Source organism: Benincasa hispida, chromosome 5, assembly GCF_009727055.1.
Source record: "Benincasa hispida cultivar B227 chromosome 5, ASM972705v1, whole genome shotgun sequence".
NCBI lineage: Eukaryota > Viridiplantae > Streptophyta > Magnoliopsida > Cucurbitales > Cucurbitaceae > Benincasa > Benincasa hispida.
The window spans coordinates 4,217,775-4,244,948 of NC_052353.1; the positions used below are offsets into that span (position 1 = coordinate 4,217,775).

Sequence of the window (27,174 nt, forward strand, 5' to 3'; positions counted from 1 at the left end):
TTGGATGCAATATTGTATATTTTTACCATCGTAATCCTACATTGTTTTATCCAAATCTCTTCTTAAAATATTTCTAAAGTTTAGGGACCGCAAGTTTAACCTTTAAAAAGACCTTACTAGATTCCAGGGCATCGCATGATTTATTTCATAAAAAAAAAAACTTCACTGGGGTATTTTCAAATGATTTTTATCCTTGTGTATTTTAGACATATATATATATATATATATATATATATATGACCTTGCGCTGATTCAAGTGCCTAGCCTTCATTTTGGCTCACCCCTACGTATGTCATGCGGACATCTAACTACGAGCAAGACACTCTTTCTCAATCTAAACTCATGCCCATTTGGAATCGGAGTTGTGATAAATTTATTTATGCGTTGATCACGATTCCTACCTTCGTTTTGGCTTGCCTCCACGAGTGTCATGCGGACATCCAACTACAAGTAGATTCCAATCGCAATGTTATGATGATTTGTTTTATATCCTAAAAATAGCAAGGTCGAAAAAGAACACCGCACCCCCAAATTAAAAATGCAGCAATGTCCTCATTGCTGAAAGATTGAAAGAAGTCATGTGATGCTCTTAGAAAGTTTCGTAAAACGTCAGTTTGAAAGAAAGCTAGCAGACCATTAACTTCTAGAAATATTTCATGAGTTGACTATCCTAAAATTAAGTTGACTCTAGTATATACGAAAAAAATAGAAGCATGCATTTCATCATTGAAATCATAATTGGCAAGGAGAAATAATGCGGTGACTTGCGAAATTAATCAATGTTAAATGATTGCGCTGACTAAAGAGGATGCGATGATAAGATTTTCAAAGTTAGAATGCGATGCGATAGAGCAAAATTTGGAAATAACGAAGTCAAGGAAAGATACAACCCCTAAATCTACACCAACACGCAGCGGAAGAAATCAAGATCCATAAGCATTCTAATTCATTAATTTTGGTTGAAATGAAACATGCTAAAAATAAAGTTTAATGGGTTTCATATACATACCTTGGCCGAACCAACGAAATCTCCATTTTCAGCTACAAAATCCTCTGAATCCTTGTGTAGATGATGACATGCAGAAATGCATGTCATCTTAGGCTTTTTACTTAGAATTATGAAGGCTGTTAAGCAGAATATGCGGCAATTATGTTAGGAATTCATGAGAAAATGAGCTTGCGTCATTCAGCATGATGAATCTCGGCTAACCCATTATTATGTATTATTATGCGTTCAATGTTCTATTTTTGTAGCTAATGCAGGAAGTGGACTCAAACGCAAAAACCGAACCACCGCATAGATGACGGCATGCAGAGAAAATCTCATCAAAAAGGCGAACGCATTCGATCAACGCATGAGTATTGTGGTAATCAGCCGCATGCGTCCATCGCATGGGAGTTGCGCTCGTCAAGCAATTGCGGTCATTGTGTAGAGTTGCGGTATTAAGCGAATGCAATCACTACATGATTGTGGCTATACAAAAACATAAACTAATGGGATCAACGCAAGGTTGGTGGAATGAACGCATCAACGCATATCTCGGAAAAATCAAAAGATGATGTTGACATTTTACCTACCACGCCGTTAGCAGCAGAGATTCAGAAAGGACTAAACGCGCCGCGAATGTCAGAATAAGAGTAGTCCATTAATGCGGTCGACGATCCAAGCTCTATATAAAGAAGGTGATGAGCAGAATTCCAACTGGTCTAGGGATTACCCCTATAACCCAGGGTTTTCCCTGCGATCAAGACAAATGCGTGAGAAGAAGCTTGAGAGTTCTTTACCTCCTTCCTCCATTCCGAGTGACGACCGGAGCCTTCGACCGAAGCTAGATCTCGAGAGAGTCAGCTCCTCTGCCCATCCATGGCACCACCGGCAGCCTTGACGCACATCCGCTGGAAGCAAGTCATTGCTTCCAGCCGGTCATTTCATTTTCTCTTCATTTCTTATATTGTATTGCATACATTTTATGGTTAAGGAATTAATACATGATGTGTTCAATGCATTTCTGTGTTTCCTTCGACTCCATCTCCATCTTCTTTACTTAGCATCTTTAACTTTCATTGCATCACTTAGTGAGATTGCTAGAGTATCGCATACTTAGTCATGTAGATTAGGGAAATGAAGCATGTAACAAACCACCGAGAGGTGTGTGTTGCGTGAGTGTCCGAGAAAACCTTATTTGCTTAGTGTGAAGCTGTAGCAACGCCTGTCTATAGGTGGACGCAATGCTTGTCTATGAGTAAAGTCAGCAACAACTAACTGCTCGAGAGGGTAAGTGATTGGTCGCATCAAGCAATGTAAGTCATTGCTCACTAGAGATAGGAATAATCTTATGTCAGCAAAGTTCATGCAGTTACCTTGTCTATGAGCGCATCATTCATCATTTAGGCATACTTGAGAGAGTAGTCTAAAACCCAAATCTAAGACTCGATAGAGCGGATTTGAACGCATAGGCAAGAATGGGGAATTTAGAGATAAGCTTCATTTGCTTTCACACAGCGTATGCACCCTATGGATAGGATATTGCATGCGTCCAAGAAGTAGGATATGGTGGTATGCAGCTAGCACGCTCATGTGGCGAGAGCACGTGAGCGGGTTATGGAGTTTAGGCAGGCATAAGCTTCCTGGCAATATCGCAGATACACCGCATATGTCCTAGAGTTAGGCTTAAGTATGTGTAGCATGATCGTATGACTTGCGTTGACTAAGGTTGCCATTTTGGTCATTCTTAAGAGTTGCAATGAACTCATCTCCACATTTTATCATTTTCCCATTCATTTGTTTCATGTCATAAGTTGTCGTGTATCTACCTTTCTTTCATATTCTCATTACATTGTCTGTTAGCTAGGAGTGGGAGTAGTGTTAGCTTAGAAACCTCCCCATCATTCTTTTATTCAAACCGCCGCATGCACATTACCGTATACATTCAGCTACAAGTCCCTATGTTTGACCTCGGATCACCCGAGAAACTTGCGTTCTCATTACACTTGGCGTGAGCGCGAGAAAACTTATGACAAGATGCATGATCATCGCATACATTCATTAATGCATAGTCATTCCAACGCATGACAATCAACGCATATTTCAAGAACATACATCGCATATTGTGTCCACGAAATTTTAGTTGTTGAGTAATTAACATCTAATTTCCCGTCACCAAGTTTTTGTCACCCTCAAACTTAAAATCATGCTTGTCCTCAAGCATGCGTTATACTTGAGAAATTCTAACTCACCTTCCGGCTTTCCTTTGCGATGACCAGCTTCTTAGAATATAATTACGTCATACCTCTAACCATCGCCACAATGCTCCCATTCACTTTGGCTGCTTCTTCAAAAAGATCTTTTCTAAGTTTTGATCCGGGAAGCCTTTGCTCAAAAATTTTTTATTCATTCACCGCAACTTTGCATTTAGCTTTTGAGAATGCGTTCGTTCAAAACACTTAAAAAATTTTGCGATTACTTATTCAAATGCGCTGTTGAACCTGGTCACCTTCGTTTTGGCTTACCCCCACGTGTGTCATATAGGCATCCAACTTCGGTTGCGTCCCATATTCAACTCAACTCTTGTCTTACTTTATTTGGCTTGCGCCGGATAGAGGAGTTACGCTTATGCGTTGATCCTTGAGACTTACCTTCGTTTTGGCTTGCCCCCACGTGTGTCATGTGGACATCCAACTACGGATGAGTGCCTTTCACAACTTAACTCTTATCAACATAGGTTTCCTCATTGCGTTGACAGTGGAGTTATTATTCTAAAAAATTCCCCCCATTTTTTTTCATTCTTTTTTCAAGTGATTGTAATTCAATGAACGCAATTCTCCGAGACCGCTGCCACCCCCAAACTTAGAGGTTGGCAGCGTTCTCACCATAAAGCTAAAAGCAAAATCAACAGGAATGCAGTAATAAATATTTAAGCAAAGGTTTGCACAAAACAAAACTTAAGACTTTTCAAAATTTGAAGAAGCTAGTAAAAGTAAGGAGCGCCTTGCGATGATTAATTAGAAGATGCGGTGAATTATACCTACCATCATAGAAACATCGCAAAGAAACAAAATCGGGAAAGAAAGAATTTCAAAAGGATAAGGCATACAAGATAACAAGAAAAGAACCTTAGACGGAACAATGCATGCGATTATGCGTTGGAATCCACACAATCGAAGCCATGTGTTGAAGGATGAAAGGAATTCTTCCGTTGTACTGCACACCAAGGAGACTTATTGTTGCACCTACAAAGAGCAAACACACCATAACTAAGAAAGCAGCCATATATCCAAAATAACAATAAAAATAAAAATAACCTAAATTAAGAAAGCAAGTTAAAGATAGAGTAGAAGACGTCCCTGGAAAATAGGAGTGTTGTCACCGCAAGGAGTCTTCTATGCAAGAGATTAATCTCAACTGCTTGGGTCAAGTTGCCCTGACCATTGGAACTTTCGGCAATTGTTGGGCTCATGTTGGCCACCATGTGTTTAGAACTGCCTTCAGCTCTTGCGACTTATTGCCCTTCTACCTTGGGGTCAACATTGGCTTTTGGCGCATCACCTACACTTCAATATTGTTTGCAACCTGGTCGCACAAGTTGCAATACTCCCAAGATAAAAAGGTTGCCTGAAGAGACACAAAACTCAACAAACAATTAGTTGCCAAGTCCACGACAACGACGTCGAAAACTCGGTGACGGGAAATTAGATGTCATTTACTCGACAACTAAAATTTTGTGGACACAATATGCAATGCATGTTCTTGAAGTATACATTGATTGTCATGCGTTGGAATGACTATGCGTTAATGAATGTATGCGATGACCATGCGTCCTGTCACAAGTTTTCTTGCGCTCACACCAAGTGTAATGAGAACGCAAGTTTCTCGGGTGATTCGAGGTCGAACACAGGGACTTGTAGCTGGATGTATGCGGTAATGTACATGCGGCAATTTGAATAAAAGAATGATGGGGAGGTTTCTAAGCTAACACTACTCCTACTCCTAGCTAACAGACAACGCAATGAGAATATGAAAGAGAGGTAGATATACGACAACTCATGACATGAAACAAATGAATGGGAAAATAGATAAAATGTGGAGATGATTTCATTACAACCCTTAAGAGTGACCGCAAGGGCAACCTTAGTCAACACAAGTCATGCGATCATGCTACACACACTTGAGCCTAACTTTAGGACGTATGGGGTGTATCTGCGATACCAAGAAGCCTATGCCTGTCTAAACCTCCATAACCTGCTCACGTGCTCTCGCCGCATACCACCGTATCCTACTTCCTAGATGCATGCAATATCCTATCCGTAGGGTGCATACACTGTGTGAAAGCAAATGAAGCTTATCTCTAAGTTCCCCATTCTTGCTTATACATTCCAATCCGCTGTCTCGAGTCTTAGATTTGGGTTTTAAACTACTATCTCAAGTATTCCTAAATGATGAATAATGCGCTCATAGACAAGGTAACTGCATGAACTTTGCTGACATAAGATTATTCCTATCTCTAGTGAGCAATGACTTACATTGCTTGATGCGACCAACCACTTACCCTCTCGAGCAGTTAGTTGTTGCTGACTTTACTCATAGACAAGCATTGCGTCCACCTATAGACAGGCGTTACTACAGCTTCACACTAAGCAAATAAGGTTTTCTCGGACACTCACGCAACACACACCTCTCGGTGGTTTGTTACATGCTTCATTTCCCTAATCTACATGACTAAGTATGCGATACTCTAGCAATCTCACTAAGTGATGCAATGAAAGTTAAAGATGCTAAGTAAAGAAGATGAAGATGGAGTCGAAGGAAACACAGAAATGCATTGAACACATCATGTATTAATTCCTTAACCATAAAATGTATGCGATACAATATAAGAAATGAAGAGAAAATGAAATGACCGGCTGGAAGCAATGACTTGCTTCCAGCGGATGTGCGTCAAGGCTGCCGGTGGTGCCATGGATGGGCGAAGGGGCTAAATCTCTTGAGATCTAGTTCCGATCGTCACTCGGAATGGAGGAAGGAGGTGAAGAACTCTCAAGCTTCTTCTCACGCATTTGTCTGGATCGCAGGGATAACCCTGGGTTGTAGGGGTAATCCCCAGACCAGTTGGAATTCTGCTCATCGGCTTCTTTATATAGAGCTTGGATCACCGACAACATTAATGGACTGCTCTAATTCTGACATTCGCTGCGCGTTTAGTCCTTTCTGAATCTCTGCTGCTAACGGCGTGGTAGGTGAAATATCAACATCATCTTTTGATTTTCCCGAGATATGCGTTGATGCGTTCATTCCACCAACCTTGCATTGATCTCATTAGTATGTGTCATCATGTAGCCGCAATCATGCAGTGATCGTATTCACTTAATACTGCAACTCTACACGATGACAACAATCACTTGACGAGCGCAACTCCCATGCGATGGACGCATGCGGCTGATTACCACAACACCCATGCGTTAATTGAACGCGTTCGCATTTGCGATAGAGAGTTTCTCCGCATGCGGTCGTCTATGTGGTGGTCTGATTTTCGCGTTTGCATCCACTTCCTGCGTTAGCTACAAAAATAGAACATTGAACGCATAATAACGCATAATAATGAGTTAGCCGAGATTCATCATGCTGAACGACGCAAGCACATTTTCTCATGAATTTCTAACATAATTGCCGCATATTCTGCTTAACAACCTTCATAATTCTAAGTAAAAGGTCTAAGATGACATGCATTTCTGCATGTCATAGGTAGACCACCACAAGATCTTCCCTACTATCCTCTTGGTGCTCTAAATTGAGTTGTGGGACTCAAAATAAGCTGGAATCAAAGATAATAGGGAGAAAACTCAATGAACAAAATCCATTGAAGAACACCTTCTTCATCCGAAATTTTCAGCAAAAATTCAATCGGTTCTTCTTTCTTTCTTCACTCTAATGTCTTCAATATATTGTAGACTATCATGCAAAGAGATGTGTTACATGGGATGCAACTCATGCTTGGAGTAAAGCAAAGGAGTAGGTGGTGGATTCTTTGTGAGCAAGTTGAAAAAGACTTGAAAAACCCATTTTTAAAGTTTTGTGTAATTTTCAATTTCCAAAAATCCATTTTGATTTTAAAATCATATTTTATTTCTAAAATCAAAATTTATTAATTTTACAAATTAATTTCTAATAAAATTAATAAATAATTATTTAAACAATTAAAATAATTCTAATTAATTTAATATCTAATATTAAATTAATTTTTACACAAATTCATCTTCATATATTTAAATCATATTTAAATATATTTTCTCCAATTCCGTTTGATTCTAATTTGAACGTTTCAAAATAACTTATCACACTACTCTAGAGCTAATCCATTTTCGAGCTAATAGGGGGACCTCATGGACCTACAGATCATGGGCTCCAACGATTCGAGATTAATCGGTTAAACTTATTAGACCGATTTAACCCCCATTCGTTAACTAATGGGTCACTCCACTAAAGCCCATAGTTGAACTCCCCTCACTGTAGATATATTATGTCCACTTGATATAACCATGATTAGTAAGTTAACCCTTCATAGGTTGTTCGTAATAACGGCTGGGTCAAATATTTGTTTTACCCTCGAAATTACCTCTTGTTCCTTAAGTCCCCACGGATCCCCTAATGAATAATTGTTTTGTGATTCAATCACAAAATCGAGTCCCTCTCATGCCAAATGAGAGGGCGGGATCCTTTGTTCAAGCCCTAGAATCAGCACTTAAGAGAACAACCTCTCTACTATTCCTAAAGCGGGTAGGAGTGAATTTCCTCTTGCACCCTATGTCCCCAGCTATCTATCCAGTCTTACCCTTGAAATGGCAGTCATATTGGGCCGGCGCTGTTGAGCCAACCCTCACCTATACAAATCTAAGGGCAATCCCAGATAAACAAGAGTTCATAGTTGGCTCAAGGTTAAGATCAAGTTACCTAGGTCATCGCTTTGAAATAGTTAGTCTTAAATAGTAAACAACATTATAAAGTAAGAGTGACTCATTTCGTGGTCCGATCTTGTACAAACTCTTTTGCACAAAGACACGCCCACTCCTCATGTCCAACATGAACGAATTAGGATCACTTCATTTGTAGCATTTTACAACTCTTTGTAACAACTACAGAGCAGGTCGTATCCAATAGTGTTACTAGAATAAGGTACCCAACCTTATCTATGTACTATAGATCATTTTGACTATTTACTCGTACCTAACCTACCTATGTCTCCACATAAAGTTCAAGTACTCATCCAATAGTCAAGGGACTTTTAGGTTTATTGGATTTCTATTCAAGCAATAGATCTATTTAATAACACCTTTATTGAATTTTCAAAATAAGCTCCATTGTTTACATACCACGAGTTTTAGGACATAAAACCCAACACAAACAACATTAATTAATGGCATGCTAAGAATAACAAAAACACAAGGGAAAAAGTGTCATACCAGTTGAAGACGTTCTTCACACTTCGACACTTCAAGCAGCGAAATCCTCCAAGCGATCTACCAACGCCCAACAGAAACGTCAACAACAGTAGCACGAACAATCACAAACTCACGACAGCAACGGGGACGACACCACCACTAAAGATCCCCGGGTATTCTCGGGGTGAAAACTCAAAGGGTGGGCTTTGGTGAATTTGGTAGAGGAAGGAGGAAACACAAATCGTGTAGGTGATAAGCAAGTGGGAGGGAAAAAGCTGCTATCCCATAGCAGAAATGCTTATCATTTAGGAGGAGCTACACGATCGTGTAGGATTTACTGAACAATCGTTTAGAAAAAGGTATACGATCGTTTAGTAAAATCGGCACACTATACGATTGTTTAGAGAAGCTATCCGATCATGTAGGAAATAGCGTGCGATCGTTTAGGCGCGAAGTAGACGATCGTTTAGGCGGAGAGTGCTATCGTATAGGCTCTCGAAACTTGAAAACAATTAAGCGATCGTTTTGCTTTCTACCAATGCACGCTCTGCGAATTCTCTTGGGCGATTGACGGGCGATTAAAAAATGAAAACTCTTTTCATTTTTATTTCATCGTTTACAATAACCGACTCATGCCCACTAACCCACGTTCAAACGCGATTTTTGGATTAATTATCATATAATTAACCAATTAATTAATTAATTAATATAATCATATTATATTTCTATCCTATAGTTTGATATCACATATCTACTATAGTATTTTCTCCTCTACTTGATATAAATCATATTTATATCTAATTTCCTCCAAAATAATGTATCTCATATATTTAGCCAATTATATCATATATAATTAACCAGTCCAATTATATCCTATATAATAGAAATTGGGCTTTTCAATTTGAACATTTCAAATTAACCCAAACACTAGTTCTCAACTTTATCCAAGCTACCCAGGGGACCTAATGAACCTGTGGCTAAAAGCTCCAACGATCCGTGAATAGCTGACTAAACTCTTTAGCCACGAGATCCACCATCCGCTAACTGTCAGGCATTCTACTAAAGACCAACAATTGAACTCTTCTAACCACAGATATATTTCTGTGTCCATCAAATATAACCAATCATAAGTACGATGACCCTTCACAGATGCTCGTAAGTACAGCTGAGCCAAATTACCATTATGTTCCAATAGTTACATCTCACTCCTTAAGTACCACTGATTCCTTTAATGAACAATACAACATAGTCCAACTATGTGTGAACACCTCTCGAGCAAGAGAAGGTGTGTGGCGCCATATCATTCAAGCCCCAGAATCTGCCCTTAAGGGAGCTATCTATCTACTTACCCTTGCCTCGGGGAAGGAGTGAATTCCATCTTGCGTAGCTGAGTTCCCAGCTCCCAAATCAGACGAATCCCCAAAATGGTAGGTTTGAATCGGTGACCTGGCCACTCACACCCATACAAATCAAAAGACCGCCCTCGATGGCAGGAGCTCCTAACTCACTCAGGATTGAGGTCATATTACCTATGGTCATCCTAGTGAAGTGAAGTCTCTGTCATGAACGGTGTTATATAACAAGACATTAACACTTCGTGGTCAGGTCTTATACAAACTCTTTGTATAGGACGCCACCGCATGCATGTCCCCAACACGAATGATCAGGATCAGACCATCTGTGACAAGTCATAAAATTTGTGACCATTCCATAAAGCGGGCCGCATTCGTAGCATTATCAAGATAAGGTTTCCCTTCTATATCCATATACTACAGACCATTTTGATTATCACTCAAGACATGATCCACTTGTATGTCACCATATACATGCTTGAGTCACATACAGATAACTAGGGATTTTATGTTTATTGGTTTGTGGTAAAGAAAATAAAACAAGTAACCGAGCAAAAATACAAGATGTAAAGTAAATGTTATATATTAATAACACAAGCGTTCATACAAACTGTTTACAAACTATAAGACACGAGACTTTAGGGCATCAACCCCAACAAGTCTCAGAGTTCAAAAGCCTTATTGAGAAAATTGGCGACGAGAATGAGGCTTTTATGCTATTAAACTTTCTACTCGAAGCCTATAAGAAAGTGAAGAATGCTTTGAAATATGGTAGAGAATTAGTTACCATTGATGCCATCATTTCAACATTAAGAACTAGAAAGTTAGAGCTTCAGTCAGTCAAGAAGGAGCAGCCTAGTACAGAGGAGTTGTTTAAGCAGAACCAGTCTTAGGGGAATAAAACCAGTCAGGTGAAGAGCACAAACCTAAGACCAAGCTAAGATGCAACTACTGCAAGAAGGAAGGTCACTTGGTGAGAGATTGCTACAGTCTAAAAAGAAAAAAACCAAGAAAAAGAGAAGGATCAGAAGGGAAAACAACCAGAAACTTTAGTGGTTGAAGGTTTCTACTTTTATTCTAATGCCTTAGCCTCCACCAGAAATCAAACCAACTAAATTAGTCCTCTTGGAAAGCATGATTGGGTACTTGACTCCGGTGTACCTATCACATGACACCTTTCAAACCTTGGTTTAATACTTAAAGGAAATAGATGGAGAATCTGTGTACATGGGAAACAATGAAACCTACAAGATAAAAGGGGTTGGTTCAGTATCTTGGAAGCTAAAGGATGAATCAATCAAGCTTCTACGAAATGTGAGACATGTACCTTTGCTCAAGATAAACTTGATATCTCTGGGCATGTTGGACTCCATTGGGTGCAAATGTAGAGGAAAAGGTGGAGTTCTTGAGGTGATCACTGATTCCAAAGTTGTGTTGGTTGGTGAGAAGATCAATGACCTTTACATTGTGAGAGAAGTTGAGATAATGACAAGTGCCTACACAACTTCAACAACAAGCCTGACTTATGGCACAAAAGACTATCTCATATTAGTGAAAAGGGAATGCAAACACTGTCCAAGCAAGGAATTCTGCCCAAAGGTATCAGTGATCACCTTTCCTTTTATGAACACTGCATTTTAGATAAAGCAACCAGGCAAAGTTTTACAAAATCTCAACACACCAACAAAGGAGCATTGGACTATGTCCATTCTGACCTATGGGGACCATTTCCTACACCAAGCCTTAGTGGCTCAAGATATTTTCTAACCTTTATAGATTATTTTTCTAGGAAGAGCTGGATATAGTTTCTTAAAACTAAGGACCAAGTTTTTAGGAATTTTAAAGAATGAAAAGCTATGATAGAAAATCAATAAAAATTAAAATACTTTAGAACCGATAATGGGCTTGAGTTTTGCAATGAATACTTTGATAAATTTTGTAGTGAGAATGGTAGACATAGAACAGTGAGGTATACACCTCAACAAAATGGGGCTGCTGAGAGGTTAAATAGAACCATAATGGAAAGGGTTAGGTGTTTTCTCTCTTATGCTATATTAGGGAAAAATTATTGGGCAGAAGCTGCAGCCTATATAGTGTATACCTTGAATAGGTTCCCTTACACATCTTTAAAATTGCTTACCCTGAGGAAAAGTGAACTAATCTTCCTCCTAACCTAGATAACCTCAAGATCTTTGGATGTGTAGGTTTTGTACACAAAAATAAGGGAAAGTTAAAGGCCAAAGCAGTCAAGTTCATGCTTGTAGGCTTTACAGAGGGTGTCAAGGGTTTTAAAATGTGGCATCCGGCTGAGAGGAAGTTCATAGTGAGCAAAGACATCACCTTTAGGGAAGAGGAAATGTTTATGCACAAGGAGAAAAAGGTTGAGGATGAAGGATCCAACACATGAATTGAGGTGAGTTACCAACTGTATAGCCAATTGAGTCTAGCCAACCTAGTGACACAAGAGAAACTGAGGAAGATGTAAGGGAACATGAGGAGACAACATGTGAGCAACCGGATTTAAGCCAGTATGTCTTAGCTAGGGATAGACAAAGGAGAACTATCACACCTCCAGTTAGATACATTGAAATGAATTATATGAATTTGGTTTTAAATATTGTGGTAGCTCCTACTAACTAAGAACCAACTACCTTTGAGGAAGCAACAAGTTGTGCTAATGCAAGAGATTGGATTGAAGCAATGAATGAGGCGATGCATTCACTAAAAGTGAATGACACTTTGTCTTTAGTTCCTCTACCAAAAGGTTACAAACTTGTTGCCTCTGAATGGATTTTCAAACTTAAGAAGGAGTATCCTGTGATCCAAAGCCTAGGTATAAAGCTAGATTGGTTGCAAAGGGATTCACTCAAAGGGAAGGAATAAACTATTATGAGATTTTCTCCCTATGTTGTAAAACAGACTTCCATAAGATTTCTTCTATCCTTAATTGCTCAAAATAATCTTGAATTATATCAACTAGATGTCAAAACTGCTTTTCTTCATGGACATCTAGAGAAGACAATCTATATGATGCAACCTAAAGGATTTGAAGTTAAAGGAAAATAAAATCTCTTTTGATTACTTAACAAATCTATATGGGTTAAAAAAATCACCTAAGTACTGGTATAAGAGATTCAATGATTGTATTTCTAGCATTGGGTTCAAAAGAAGTTCATTTGACATATGTGTTTATGTAAATACAGGTTCTTACAAGGACAAAGTTTGCCTACTCATATATGTAGATGACATGTTGCTGGCAGGTAGGTCCAAAGGAGATCTAATCCATGTTAAAAACCTCTTAAAAAGAGAATTTGATATGAAGGACTTAGGAAAAGCAAGCAAGGTCCTAGGAATAGAGATCCATAGGAACAAGGATAAGTCTATTCTAAGCATCAATCAGTCCTCTTACTGTGAGAAGATCCTTAAAAGATTCAACATGAATGATGCTAAACATGTGAGTTTACATATTGCTCAGCACTTTAAGCTTTCCTCAGCTAACTCTTCTAGGGATTCTAACCAAGAACATAAAAAACAGATGGTTGTCATACATTATATTTAAGTAGTCGGAAGCCTAATGTATTTAATGATTTCTACCATACCTAATCTCTCATATTCAGCTAGCTTAATTAGTAGATATGTATCTAATCCTGGTAAGAGACACTGGGAGGCTACTAAATGGATCCTAAGGTACTTGGTTTGGTCTAAAATCTGAAAGTTAGTCTACCAAAGGTCAGCTGAACCAAACCTAGAGCTTTATGGATATGTGGATGCTGACTATGCAGGTGATTTGGACAAAATGAGGTCCTTAACAGGTTACTTTTTCCTTTTTTGTCTTAAGCTAATCAGGTGGAAAGCATCACTACAGCCTATAGTAGTCTTATCTACAACAGAAGTTGAATATATGGCTTTAACAGAAGCAATCAAAAGGCATTATGGCTCAAGGGATTGCTGAAATACTTTGGAGTAGATCAAACAGTAGTTAAACTCTACTGTGACAACCAAAGTGCTATCCATTTGTCCCGAAATTCACAATTCCACACTAGAACTAAGCACATTGATACCAAGTATAATTTCATTAGAGATAAAATTGAGACAGGGGAGATAGAAATTTTAAAGGTTCATACTTCTGATAATGCAGCTAACATGTTAACAAAACCTGTTTCAAAGCTTAAATTGTTTAAATATTTAGAACAGGTTGACTTTGAGCTTCTAGACACAGGGTAGAAAACCGGTCAAAATCAGGAAGATCAGAAGATTGCAAGGCGTTAGAGTCAAGGTGGAATTTTTGAAGAAGCTTTGACTCAAATACCTCAATTTTTTGTTTGTTTATAACTAACTTTGTAAATGGTCAACTTGTATACTCTATAAACACCATTGATTTTAAATTCAAATCAGAGAGTTATCATCATTTTCTTAGTTTTCTGTAAACAAAAAAAAAAAAAAAAAACTTTGTACGCAATCTTCATCAATGAAAGAAATCAGATCTTCCTGTGGACGTAGGCAATCTTGCCGAACCACGTAAACACTGTGTCTCCATCTTCTTCCTTTATCTTTTTTGTTCATTTGAGTGTTTCTTTACTGCAAATTCCATTCAATTATCTTTCAAATCGCATCGAGTAATCTGAATATTGAGTCAATCGTGCATCGATTCTTCGCTATCGAGTAGCTTCGAGTACATCGTTTTCACCTCTGAGTCACACCGAGTATCGTTCAAGAATCATCGAGTATGATCGAGTATTAATTATGTTGTCATCAAGTTCCATCGAGGATTTAACAAAGACTTGTCAGACAAATAAGGGAATTCTCATCAAGGATCGAGTAGGAAGTAGTCAAGCATCGAGTTCCGAGTATCGAGGATTTGGTAGAATATTTCTATGTCATTTCTTCATCTCTCAAGCTTTGATCTTAAGTATTTGGGCCTTGTGAAGAGTCGTCAACCTAACAGTAGCCTTTAAGAAACAAATCCCTCCCCCAAAATATGTTTCTCCAAGTGAGGGAAGGATTGGCACCCAACTCCACATTTAAAAAGTTACCACTTCGAAAATAACGATCCTTTAAAATTCTAGACAATAAACTATCAGGGTTTTTCACAATATTCTAGTTATCCTTAGCCAACATAGCTTGGTTAAAAGCACTAAAATCTTTGAATCCATTCCGCCTTCTTGTTTGTTCTTATAAAGATGGTGCCAGCTTCTCCATTGGATTTTCTTCTTTTCTTCAGACGAACCCCACCAAAATTGGCTACACATAGCATTTAGCTCCTTGCACAGACTCATTGGAAGCTTGAAACAACTCATATAATAGCTAGGTATGGCTTGGACCACAACTTTGATCAATACTTGTTTTCCACCCGCCGAGAACATTTTACTTTTCTATTTTTGGACTGCCCTCTACACCCTATTCTTGACAACATTGAAAACTTGGCTATTGGTAATTGTTCTCGTAATTTTGGAATTATCATATTGGGGTTGATAGAGTGTGTTGTAAATTTTAGAATTGTTCAATATGAATAATAGATTAATATATATGAACTGCGAGTGGATATATTGTGTTGATATAGACCTCAAATGTGGAACTTTTATTTAATGGATGAAATTTTGTCTGGTTGGAACACAAGAAATAAGATTATGAAATTATTTAATTTAAAAAAAAAGGCAAACATTATATTAAAAGCATGTCAAGAATTAAATAACCAATAATTATATCGTATCAAGAAACTAAAGCCAAAAAGTTCAAAGAAAAAGGAAAATTGGACTATATAGAAAGATCTGTTTTGGAGCTTTGGCAAAATCTAATTTCAGTCAAAATTTTGGCAAAACATGTGCCCCACACATGCCTCATTTTATCCATATTCTCAATTTGTCCTTGGTGAGTTCTAGTAATTAACTAATGTACATTTACACATACCTATAATAGTAACGTGAACTTATGAGATTTAACTAATCTACATTTACACATACGGTGTAATTGTAATGTGACATTATGATTTAGCAAAACAGTTGGAATGCACATGCACAAACTTTTTTCATATTTCAAGTCTATCTTCATTGAGTTTTGGGATAAATTTTTACACATCCAGTATAATTGTAATATTGGTATCGGATTTTAACAAACCTGATGTATAATAAAGATGATACCTCATTTGAACAAAAGATTTTCCCGCATTTAAATGAAAGATTCTTCCTAATTTTTCTACTCAAATATCTCTTTCAATCAATCTTTTGTTATTGGACTCCGTTTTTCCCATCTATAATTTGTTATCTTATTCTGTTTTGTTATTGGACTCCGTTTTTCCAATCTATACTTTGTTATCCTATTCTATTTTATCCTATTATTTTTCGAAATCTTTTTATTTATATTGTTATCACGTTTTCTTCCATCGTCTTTTTTACTTTTCATACACTTGATTGTTTATAATATTTTTGTTTACCCAATTTATACTTTTTAAAAGTTTATTTAATAATCTAATGATATATCTTTTTTTATATAAATCCTAGTTATATGCTTATTAAAATGTTATATTAATATTGTTTTACGGTGCTTTATATATAAAAAATGATATATTGTACACCTTTTAAAATTAATCTAGTAATAAATCTATGTGAAACGGATATTTGAAGCCTTGTACCATCTTATTAATGAGTATATTTTGCATCTGGACCTCAAATCTCCATTGGAGGAGTGGCTATTGAATGGAAAAAGTAAGTCTGACCTATTTCTTTTTGGTATTTTTATGTTTCTGATTATTTTAGCTTGTTTTTATAAAAGGTTCATATCGATGTTGAGTTTTGATGTTAGAATTTGAGGGCTAAATTAGTGATTATTAATTTGGGTTGTATTACGTCGAAAAAGGTCGATGCGATTTGGATTAGGAATGAAAGAATGAAAGTCTCAATTTTTTTCTTTTTTTATTGTAGATTGATTTTTGCGTTTTTTGAGTGAATCGATTTATGGAGGTTTTGGTTGGTAGCGTATTTTACATCTAATCCAATTAGGGTTATTGAATGATGTGTTAGTTAGAGTCAATATGTATAGAAGAGTCAGTATAAGTATACTGAATTTAGGGTCGCAACTTTAGATTTTAGGGTAACGATTTTTAAATACAACGTAACTCACCCATAACTGAAATATATTACTTTTCTTGAGATCATAGATTCGAATTTTTATACCCGTTGCTATAATAACTCTGATAAAAGAAAAAACAACGTTAGAAGACTTTTCAAACAAACTTTAGGCCGCCTAAGGAGCTTGTTTTCCACATTGAGAAAAATAAGCCTAATCACACTTTTGCTTCATTAATTAATAATATTTACCAACTTTCATTCCCTTTGAAAATAATTTCTTTTGGAATTTATCAAACAGCAGCCCCAATTTGCTTTCATTCCCATTACAGAAAAACAGGAAACAAATTGACTTAAGAAAATACTACATATATTTGCTCTCCCTCTTTATTTTTCCTTTCACATTATTACAAATTACTAATTATCCTTGGTTCAAAGTTTAATTTTCTTTAACATGTAGTAATAGGAGTTCCAACATTTGATTCCTCTATTGATGATGTAATGCTCTAATTTATTGTACTTTGTTCAAATTGAAAAATCAAACATCTTAACTAAATTTATTATTGAATTTTAAATGTTGAATTTTGTCAATCGACTAACATGAACATAACTTAATGTTTAAGATCCTTCTCCTTTTTTATTTTGAGATATGAGATTTCAATTCACGATAATAATAATAATTTTATTGACTTTTATGCTTTTCTTACTTTTTAAACTTAAATTACTAATTCTAGAGTAAGATAAATTAAAAATTAAAGTTACCCTTATCCATTAAAGTATAAAGTAAGCTTTATGTTCGTTTCCCACTTTAGTGGCCATTAGATTAGTTCCCTTTTCATATATGCCGACTTTTCATATTTCCTCTCCCTATTGATGTAGATAATAAAATTAAAAAAAAAAAAAAAATTGGAGAACTACACCTATTTTTCTGTAATTCATTCTATTTTTTAATTATAATTTATCACATGGTAAATTCTTCTTTTCTCTTCTTCTTAAATTATTTTTTTATATTATACAGTTAGTGAAAGTTGTAAAAAAGATAGATATAACTCACAAGATACACAAAATATTTACTCAAAATGAAATTAAAGAATAAAGGATATATATACCCATCAAAATGAATTCAAAATAAGTAAAGCAAAAGTAATTATGAAGTAGTAGAAAATAATTGTGATTTCTTTTCATTTTTTCCCCTTCAAATTGGTCTATTCCTTTGACCTTTACAAAGAATTCAAAACAATGTAATATGAATGGAATTTCAAGTCTAATAATTAAGTAACATAATCATTTCATTAAATGGTGTGAGAAGTTGAGGCCTCGTTTAATAACTATTTGGTCTTTTGTTTTTGTTTTTTTAAATCTATTTCATCCACATTTCTTACAATAATTTGTATCTTTCTTAAGTGCAATGGTTGGGTTTTTAGCCAAATTCTAAAAGTAAAAATAAGTTTTTGAAAGCTACTTTTTTTTAGTTTCAAAATTTGGCTTGGTTTTTTAAACCATTGGTGAAAAGTAAATAGCAAAAAGAAGAACTTTGGAAATGGAAGTAGTGCCCATAAGTTTTATTTTTAAAAATAAAATGATTATTAAACGGAGCCTGAATTTTTCTCTGAGTTAAGATTTAAATTAGGTTTTTGTTTTTTAAATCATATTCAGTATCTCTTGAAAACGAAAAAGTATGAAATATTGAAGAAAGTACAAATGTTATAAGAGAAAATTCTCCCAAAAAAAAAAGTGATATGAAAAAAAAAATAGTTTAAATACTAATTTGGTCCATTCAATTTGATATGTATTTCTAAAATATTTGTTTTCATTTATGTCGATTTTTGTTTTAAAACATTTTTTAAATGAACAAAATTTTGCTCATGTAATCATGTTAGCTTCTGTACGTTAAAAAAAAATACTCAAAATTTTAACGTAAACTCTTAAATATAAGTTTATAGTTACCTTTTATGAATTTTAATGAACGAAGTACCATGTTGTCGTTTGTAAAATGGTTTAAATTTTAAAGGTACATTCTAGAAACCAAATTCTAAAGCAAAATGACCAAATTGTATTTAAGTTTAAGAAAATAAGGGTAATTACAATTTGTAGTACTTTTAGAACTAATAATTAATTATATAGCAATATTATTAAAGAGTTGTAAATATAACAAAATCTTATTGATAGACTCTTTTGCTGATAGACTCCTATTAGAGATAAGGTCTATTGCTAGTAGACTATGAGACTTGGATCTAAATTTTGCTATATTTGCAAAAAAAAAAAAAATTGTTGTGTTATATCTTTAAATACTTTAGGTCTAATTGCTATATTTGTAATTGTCTAAAAAAAAAACAAGTATGAAGAAGATTTCAACCATATGATGAATATATCTGCCATTAATATGCACCTTTTAATTTTTTTTAATTGAAACCAAAGATTTGGATCCCAAATTCATAGTTCATTTAGCTCCTAATTATTATTCAGACACATTTCACTGTTTAATTTTCTACTATTGTTGTGGAGACATATCTTATCACCAAATTTCCATCATAATATTGAAATTTGAAATGAAATAAAAGTTTGGACATCATGTAGATTTTTCTCCATGGGTCTATGGAGTATTTCAAATCCAATCAACAGAGAAAGTAGCTAAATTTGGCTTGAAAGCTTAATTTCTCAAGGGAAGAAAAAGAGGAGAAAATTCATGCTATCAAATCATCATAAACCTTTTGATGAAATTTGAAGGAACCCACCAACCCATTTTCCATTTTTTTGAAAAAAAAAAAGGGAAAAAAAAAAACTTTTTTGAAGTCTAAAGAAATTGTGTGAACTGACTAATGACTCAATTTTAATTTATTTCACTTGTTAACCATTGGATATAAACCATGTTTGATATTTGCAAACAAGTCATCACCTAAGCTTTTTCTTTGTCAATATTAAAACAAATAATTTAGTAGAAGGATAATTCTTCCAAAGAAAAAAAAAAACAATATAAGTAAAAAAGTAGGAAAATTAGTCATCTCTAGTTATATGATTTCTTTTTTGAAAATTTATCAATAAAATCTGCCTATAGATTTGATCTACAATAAGTTATATATATTTTTGTTATTTTCTTTTGTAAAAGTTTTAACTTTCTATTACAATTTAAAAAAAGAAAAAAGAAAAAAGAAAAAATGTACTATTTTGGCTCGTCTATTTTTCATTTACTTTTTTTAGTTTCAAAATGTTATATTTTTCCTTGTATCTTAAATTTCAAAATATTACATTTTTGCAATTAAAATTTGAATATTATTTTCATTTAATCCTTAGGTTTAAAGATTTTTGGCGTAATTTATCATTCATTTTTCATTAAATTCTTACTTATGGTCTATGAGATTAATGTTTATTAATTAATTTGAAATGATTAAAATAATATTTAGTAAATTAGTTCAGACACTATTTTTTCACTATTACTAAAATTAATTAAAAAATCACATCACAATTCTTTTAAATTAATTAACTGACATCTACCAAAAGTGAGCATAAGTATAAAGTATTGAAACATAGGAAGTAAATGAAAATAAAATAAGAATGTGCATCATCATGAAATCTTTGCTAGCCTTTGGTCCTCCCCTATCAAAGTTGTTAGAAAATTACGACCCGTCCTCAATAGCTCAAAATTTTACGATTTTCATGTAGTTATTTTTATTCAACGAGATTTCTTTATAAATTTAATATGTTAAATGAATTTTTGTATTATTTTAGCATAATATAGTGTGTACATATTTTGATGCTTTCTCTTGAATGTTGATAGAAGTTTAAATCTTTCAAGTCTTCTTGGAACTTCAACTTTAAAGTCTTCAAGAATTTTGGAAAAGTTTTTGTCTTCTACGTCTTTAATCTTCATATCTTTAGGAGAGTTACACTTTTCAGTGTTTCAGAGTTATATTCTTTGGATATTCAGAATTTCGATCTTCAATTCTTCCAATCTCCTCCTAAAATGAAGGGTATGACCTCTATTCATAAAGTTTTTTAGTAGTGGCTTTTTGCCTAGTTACTTTTGGTCCCATAAATTGGACTTGGTCTTTAACCAAATATTTTATTTGGCCCAAATTTATCGTGGGCTTAAAATGGAAATTTGGGAATCAAGCGACTTAAATTATTTAGCTGCATCCAATTTATAATTTCAAGCCCAATTTATCGATCGTGAGTCACACTTAATCACCCTTAAATTCGATAAGCTTATCGTTGTGATAAGATGACTAGAAATTAAGGAGATATGCGATATTTTTCAGTTTGACATTTATTTGCCCTAAATTTAATAAAATGGGCTTCTTTTGTGATGTTATGACAAGTTTTGATTTTGCTACTCAATCTTATATGTTTCTCACGTATTGATCAATGAAATTATTTCTTTTCTAACCTCGTTTTCAAATTTAAAAAGTAGATCAAAATTATATTCTACTTATAAAATTTTTAAACCTCGAAAACTAGCTCAAAATTTGAGGAAAAAAAAGTACTTAAAGAAAAAGCAACAAAAGAAGTAATCTAAGAGATATGTAATTATTAAGGGATGGATAAAATAAAAGGGAAAATGAAGATTATATGTACAAAAAATGTCAATATAATGGTTGAAGAATTCAATTTGAATACGAGACTCTTTTTAAATACAATTTAATGTGGTTTAAGTGGACATGAGAGAGAATATAAATCTCATAGTCAGTCACACACAAATATGTCGGCATTACTATTTGCAATATAAAGTATGTATATTATATATAACTAGCTAGAGAAATTATCCACTTTAAAGGCCCACCCACATTAATTTTTAGGTGAAAAAGTTGAAAGAAACAAAGTCGAGAAAACAATCGTATTAAAAATAATGTATATTGTTTATTTTATAATATAGTTTGCTCTTAAATTTATGAGTGTCAAAGTATATAATAAAAAAACTAAAAAAATCATGGTTGGTCATATCATGCATTAAAAAAAAATTAGTTTGATAACTGTTTCATTTTTTCTTTTCGATTAAAAATTTGGGTTTATTATCTATCATCATTCTTAATTAAATATTTAAATTTTTAATTGAATTTTAAAATAAATTAAAAAAATAAAAGAAAAAGACGATTCTTTTAGTTTTTAAAATTTTAACTTGGTATCTAAAGACACTCCTAAAAAGTAGATAAAAAAACTAAGAAACTAATAGATAAAAGTGACATTTATGAGTTTAATTTTTAAAAATGAAATACAAAATGTTCGTAATTTAAAATACTATTATAGTCTCAAATTTATTCTACTTTGATGGTTATATTTTTAAATGTTTAAATTTAATTTTTCTTGTTATTGATAAATTTCTTATAATCAGTCGTTGGTGTATAATTAAGTTTCAAAAATTTTGGAAAACATTGTCTCATACTCCCATTGCATCTTTTTTAATGAAAATTATTATTATTATTTTATCAATTTCAAAAGAAAAAATAATTTTATAACAATAAAATCTAATTTCTAACACTTTTCTAATTACAACTACGATAGAATCCAGATCAAATATCCGACTTCAAGGATTGAGAGTACGTGTCAATTGTGAATGAACTAAATTTACAGTAATAATTTTAAGGTTTATTAAAAGTATATAAACTAAAATTGGTATTTATAAATAGACGAATCAAAATGGAATGAATTTCAAAGTAAAAGGATCTTTTGCATGGTAATGACTACATGAACGGATTATACCTTTATATATTATAATTAAAGTTTGTAAACCATCCTACAATAAAGTAATGAATATATAATACTTATAGTTATCCTATCCCTCAATTCAATTTGAAAATATACTAATGATAGACCTTTTTTTTTTTTTTTAATTTTAAAGAAATTACCCAACTCAAAGAATAAACCTCATTTTTTTTCAAACCTCTTCTTCTTCTTCTTCTTCTTCTTTTTTTTTTTTTTTTTTTTTTTAAAATTTTGTGATCTGTAAAACCCCATAAAATTTTGACAACTTTTGGAATGGTGAATACAATCCCTCTCCTCTAAAAGGTGAAAAGAAAAGTAGTCTATTGTCATTATAACCCACTAGCTAATTCCCCACCCAAAAAATAATAATAACAATTAATTTCATTAGGCTCATAATATCTCTTTCAACTCAGATAAATCCCCTCCTATTGCAAAAATATTATACCAAAAATCCATAGTCTCATGAATTGGTTGCTCCATTGTAAAATTACCAAACTGACCCTGACTACTTTGACCTCCAAATCCCTGTTGGCTTCCCACGGTGGCGATTTGGTCGCTGGCCAAAACTTCCATCCAGAAATTATCGTCGGCTTCCGGCAGGTTATTTGTTGACAACTCGCCGTTCTCTGCCGTGACGATGGAGGAGCTCTCACTGGAGCAATGGGGCGGGGAAGAAGCCGAAGCAGAGGCCTGCATCGGCTGAAATGTCGTAAATTTGAAGGGTTGTTGTACTATAAATTCTTCTTTATCACCACCGCAGATCGGCCGGTTCACGGCGGCGTAACTTTCAAGTTGTGGAGTGAAGTAATTTTGTCTTAGCTTTTTTTTCAAATGGGTGTGCCACACGTTTTTAATCTCATTGTCGGTTCTCCCGGGTAATCTTGCTGCAATTGCCGACCATCTAAAAGAAAACCCAAATTAAAATTTTAGTTTAAACATAATAATAAATAAATATAGATGCATTCTAGATTAAACCCACCTTTTTACAATTCATTCTAATTATATAGATAAATAAAAATTTGAACAATAAAAAACAATTATGTTAAAAAAAACATGTTTGTTAAGTTCAATGTTGCCAGTTTTGTTCGTTAGTGTCACATGATGACATAAAATGGATTAAAGACTATGCACTAACCGATGTGATAACTAATTAATTAGCTAATGGTTAAAGCTATATCTTTCTTCGAGGACATAAGAGTCACGTGACAAATTATAAACAAAATTGGGAATGATAGTTTTGAACTGTATATATGTTTTTGTATATATCAATTATTACGAGATAAAAGAATATTTGGATATATTCAGAGTTACACTTTATTTTTGTATCTATATAGTTTGTCATGTTACAAACTATTTCTATTTTTTTTTAATAATTTTGATATTTTTAATTGGAATAGATTGAAAAAAAAATGCATTTCATGATGTATTTAAATATTGTTCTTTAAAAAATAATTACGTTGTGTGAATCATGTTGAATAATTTATCCTTGTCCAAATAAGATGAACTATTCATCATGAACATATATCTATAACTTTAACATTTAGATATAAGATTCGAATCTCTCTGTCTCATTTCTTTTTATAAATTTAAAAAATGTACTAAATATAATTATAATATAAATAACTATTGAACGACTTTTTGTGATGTGGGAAGATAATTGAATATTTATTTGTTCTAGCATAAAAAATTTGTGGAGACAAGATTCATATTGGATAGTTAATTAATAACTTAATAAGACAAAAATGTTGTGATGTAAGCTTTTAATTCAATAGCAATATTTGGTGTATCACTCATTTCTATGCAGAAATATTTTTAAAATGAAGAAGGAAAATTTCTTGGATAAGTTGTTAATTAGACAATTGAGTAGCTGAATAAATATAGGTGTAACTCATCTAGTATTTTTTATTATTTAATTACTAAATGTGTCATTTGGTAACTATTTCGTTTTTAGTTTTTTAGTTTTTGAAAATTAAGTCTTTAGACACTAATTTCATCTCCAAATTTCTTATTTTGTTATCTACTTTCTACCAATTATTTAAAAATCAAGCCAATTTTTTAAGACAAAAAACGTATTTTGTTTTTATTTTTGGAATTTGATTAAAATTCAATCATTATTGTACTTAAGAAATATACAAATTTTTTAGAATGGGGAATAAATAAGCTTTATTTTCAAAACCAAAAACAAAAAATGAAATGGTTACTAAATGGATTTAAGATGATCGAAAATAAGTTCAAAATAAAGTATTTGAAAACCAAAAAAGGAAGAGAGATGAATGGGAGAAAAAAACCTGTTTCCAAGCATTTCATGTAGGTTAATAATGGTTTCCTCTTCTTCTTTGGTTAAGTTTCCCCGTTTAATGTCAGGCCTCAGGTAATTTGTCCATCTAAGCCTACAACTTTTTCCACACCTTAATAAACCTGAAAAAATCCACAAAAAACAAAATTATGATAAAAGGTCCTAACCCACTGGAGAAAAAAAACAATATTTATAAGATAAACAAGTTATTCATTTTATTGGTCACTTTGAGATGGAAACGAGTATTTATCTAATACATTTTCTCATTGCTTTCTTAACTATATTCATCCAGAAAACAGAGAGAAAAAACTCAAATTTTGAATTAACCAAAAACATTACTCCTAATTTTAGGGTTTATTTCAAATGACTTTCTAAAGACTTAAAAACATTTTAGAGCGTGATTCCAAACAACCCCGTGAAAGAAACTATAGAAGATGAAAAGAAGAAATTATAAGGTACACGATGATGATGATGGTGTATATATTTACCAGCTTGTTTAGGGAGAGCTCTCCAATTTCCATGGCCATAGAGGTTAATATAATTGATGAGAATATGGTCTTCTTCAGGAGTCCAAGGGCCTTTCTTGAGCCCCATTTTCTCACAACATGGAGCTCTCACCATCTTTGTATTCTTCCCTTTGAGTTCTTGTACAAGCCCTAAAAGAAAGATGAAGGCTAAAATGGCATATATATATATATATATATGAAAGAAAGAAAAAGGGGGTATTAAAGAAGAGGAAAGTGGGAAGAAGATGGGTACAAAAAAGGGTACAAAAAAGAGGGCGCACTTGTGATTGTTGTTTTTAAAAGGGGAAAGGAAATCAGCCTACAAATTAATAATAATACAATATATCCTTCGAGGAAATGTCGACTCAAGAGCTGTCTTTCTTTCTTTCTTTCTTTCTTTCTTTTTTCTATTGTGGGGCTGTTTGATGTGATCCCAGTAGGGTCTTTTTCTTTTAGCCAAATTAAAACGTGCCTTTCTTTCTAACATTTTTTTTTCTTTTTTCACAAGCAATGCATCCGCTTTTTGTCGTCGTCTTTTATTGGAATGTCTTGAATCAGATATCTGATACTTCGAACCATCAAGTATGGGAGTTTTCCTGATTGGAGTCTAGGAGTATGCCTTGGTGGGGTTTAGGAGGAACACCCCTAAAACCTAAGTTGGATTCGTATTTGTCATATTTATATTATTTACGATTTTAATCCTAAAGGTATCTGACTGTGTATTTGTATTATTCTCTCAATAATAAATTGTTCTTCTTCTGCCCGTAGAAGTAGTTAATAACATACTATTATTAGCTAATACACTATTATTGAACTAATAAAAATCTCTATGTTAATTCCATAACACCCTTCTTACTAAAGAGAAGTAATTTTCAAATATTGTATAAATGATTATTATCGTCAATCTATCGTTTTTTTTATCATTGATAAATTATATAAAAAATATCAATAATTATACCCTCAAACTTTTGGAAGTTGCATCAATTTAGACTATGATGAGAAGTGTCTATATAAAGATAAAACCTTAGGGACTAATTCCAGATCTACCTCATCAAGTAGTATTTTCTCTCCATCAAGAAACTTGATCAACTTCTAAAGTAAGGTCAAGAGACAGAAATACAATCCTTTATAAAATCATTATCATGGATCATGATATGTTGTTTAAGTCATGTTATTATGAAAATCATCTAGTTTAAAGATCTTGGTTTCTATTGTTTTTATACAATCTAGGGTTTTATTATATAATCATGCAAGTTAAAACTTATATCAATTACGAATTTGATCTCCTATGGTTTAGACAAGGTTAGAATTTAATCCATATGATTTTTAAGAGGTAGAATTTATTTCTCGTGGTTAAGTTAAACCTCGTAAATAGTCTTCATAATTAGATGAAAATCTCATAAATTGTCCCTAGCGTAGGTAACTATAAGCATGGTATCAAATATTTAGTTGATCACTATGCAACACACATTTTGAATGTGATATAACTAACTTTTCATCACTATCTTTTGGATGGATTACCAAAGGTAAAATTTACTTATTTGAAACTACACGAACATATAAGCTTAAAAATAGAAAAAAAATTAAAATATTAGAAACGAAATCAAAGTTACTCGTTACTGAATCTAATTGAGTTTAGTTTAGTGGTGATTGACATGCATTTTCTCCCTTAAAATTGAAGGTTAGATCTCAACTCCATTGTAGTACAAAACATTTAAAAAAAGATGATATATTTTGCATATATTTCAAGAGTTCTATTTTATATTGCATGATTCAACTTTTATTTTCTAATTCAATATAATATAGTATGCATTTTATTGCATATGTTA

At 33.4% G+C, this 27,174-nt stretch overlaps 1 protein-coding gene across 1 annotated transcript; it reads right to left on the reverse strand.

Annotated features, from left to right (window-relative positions):
• Positions 1-22,747: 22,747 nt before the first annotated feature.
• On the reverse strand, positions 22,748-25,566 carry LOC120077608 (transcription factor MYB4-like). The gene is made up of 3 exons (XM_039031547.1): positions 25,328-25,566; positions 24,832-24,961; positions 22,748-23,444 (listed from the first exon to the last, which is right to left on the reverse strand). The coding sequence occupies exons 1-3, from the start codon at positions 25,458-25,460 to the stop codon at positions 22,934-22,936; spliced, it is 774 nt and encodes a 257-aa protein (XP_038887475.1). The 5' UTR covers positions 25,461-25,566; the 3' UTR covers positions 22,748-22,933.
• Between the last annotated feature and the right edge of the window lie 1,608 nt (positions 25,567-27,174).

Excerpts from the sequence above, each read along its gene's own strand:
- LOC120077608 (XM_039031547.1), bottom strand. The coding sequence starts at position 25,460 with ATGGTGAGAGCTCCATGTTGTGAGAAAATGGGGCTCAAGAAAGGCCCT. Across the intron at positions 24,962-25,327 it reads AGCTCTCCCTAAACAAGCTG|GTTTATTAAGGTGTGGAAAA; the intron begins GTAAATATATAC and ends GGATTTTTTCAG. Across the intron at positions 23,445-24,831 it reads CATGAAATGCTTGGAAACAG|ATGGTCGGCAATTGCAGCAA; the intron begins GTTTTTTTCTCC and ends GTTTTCTTTTAG.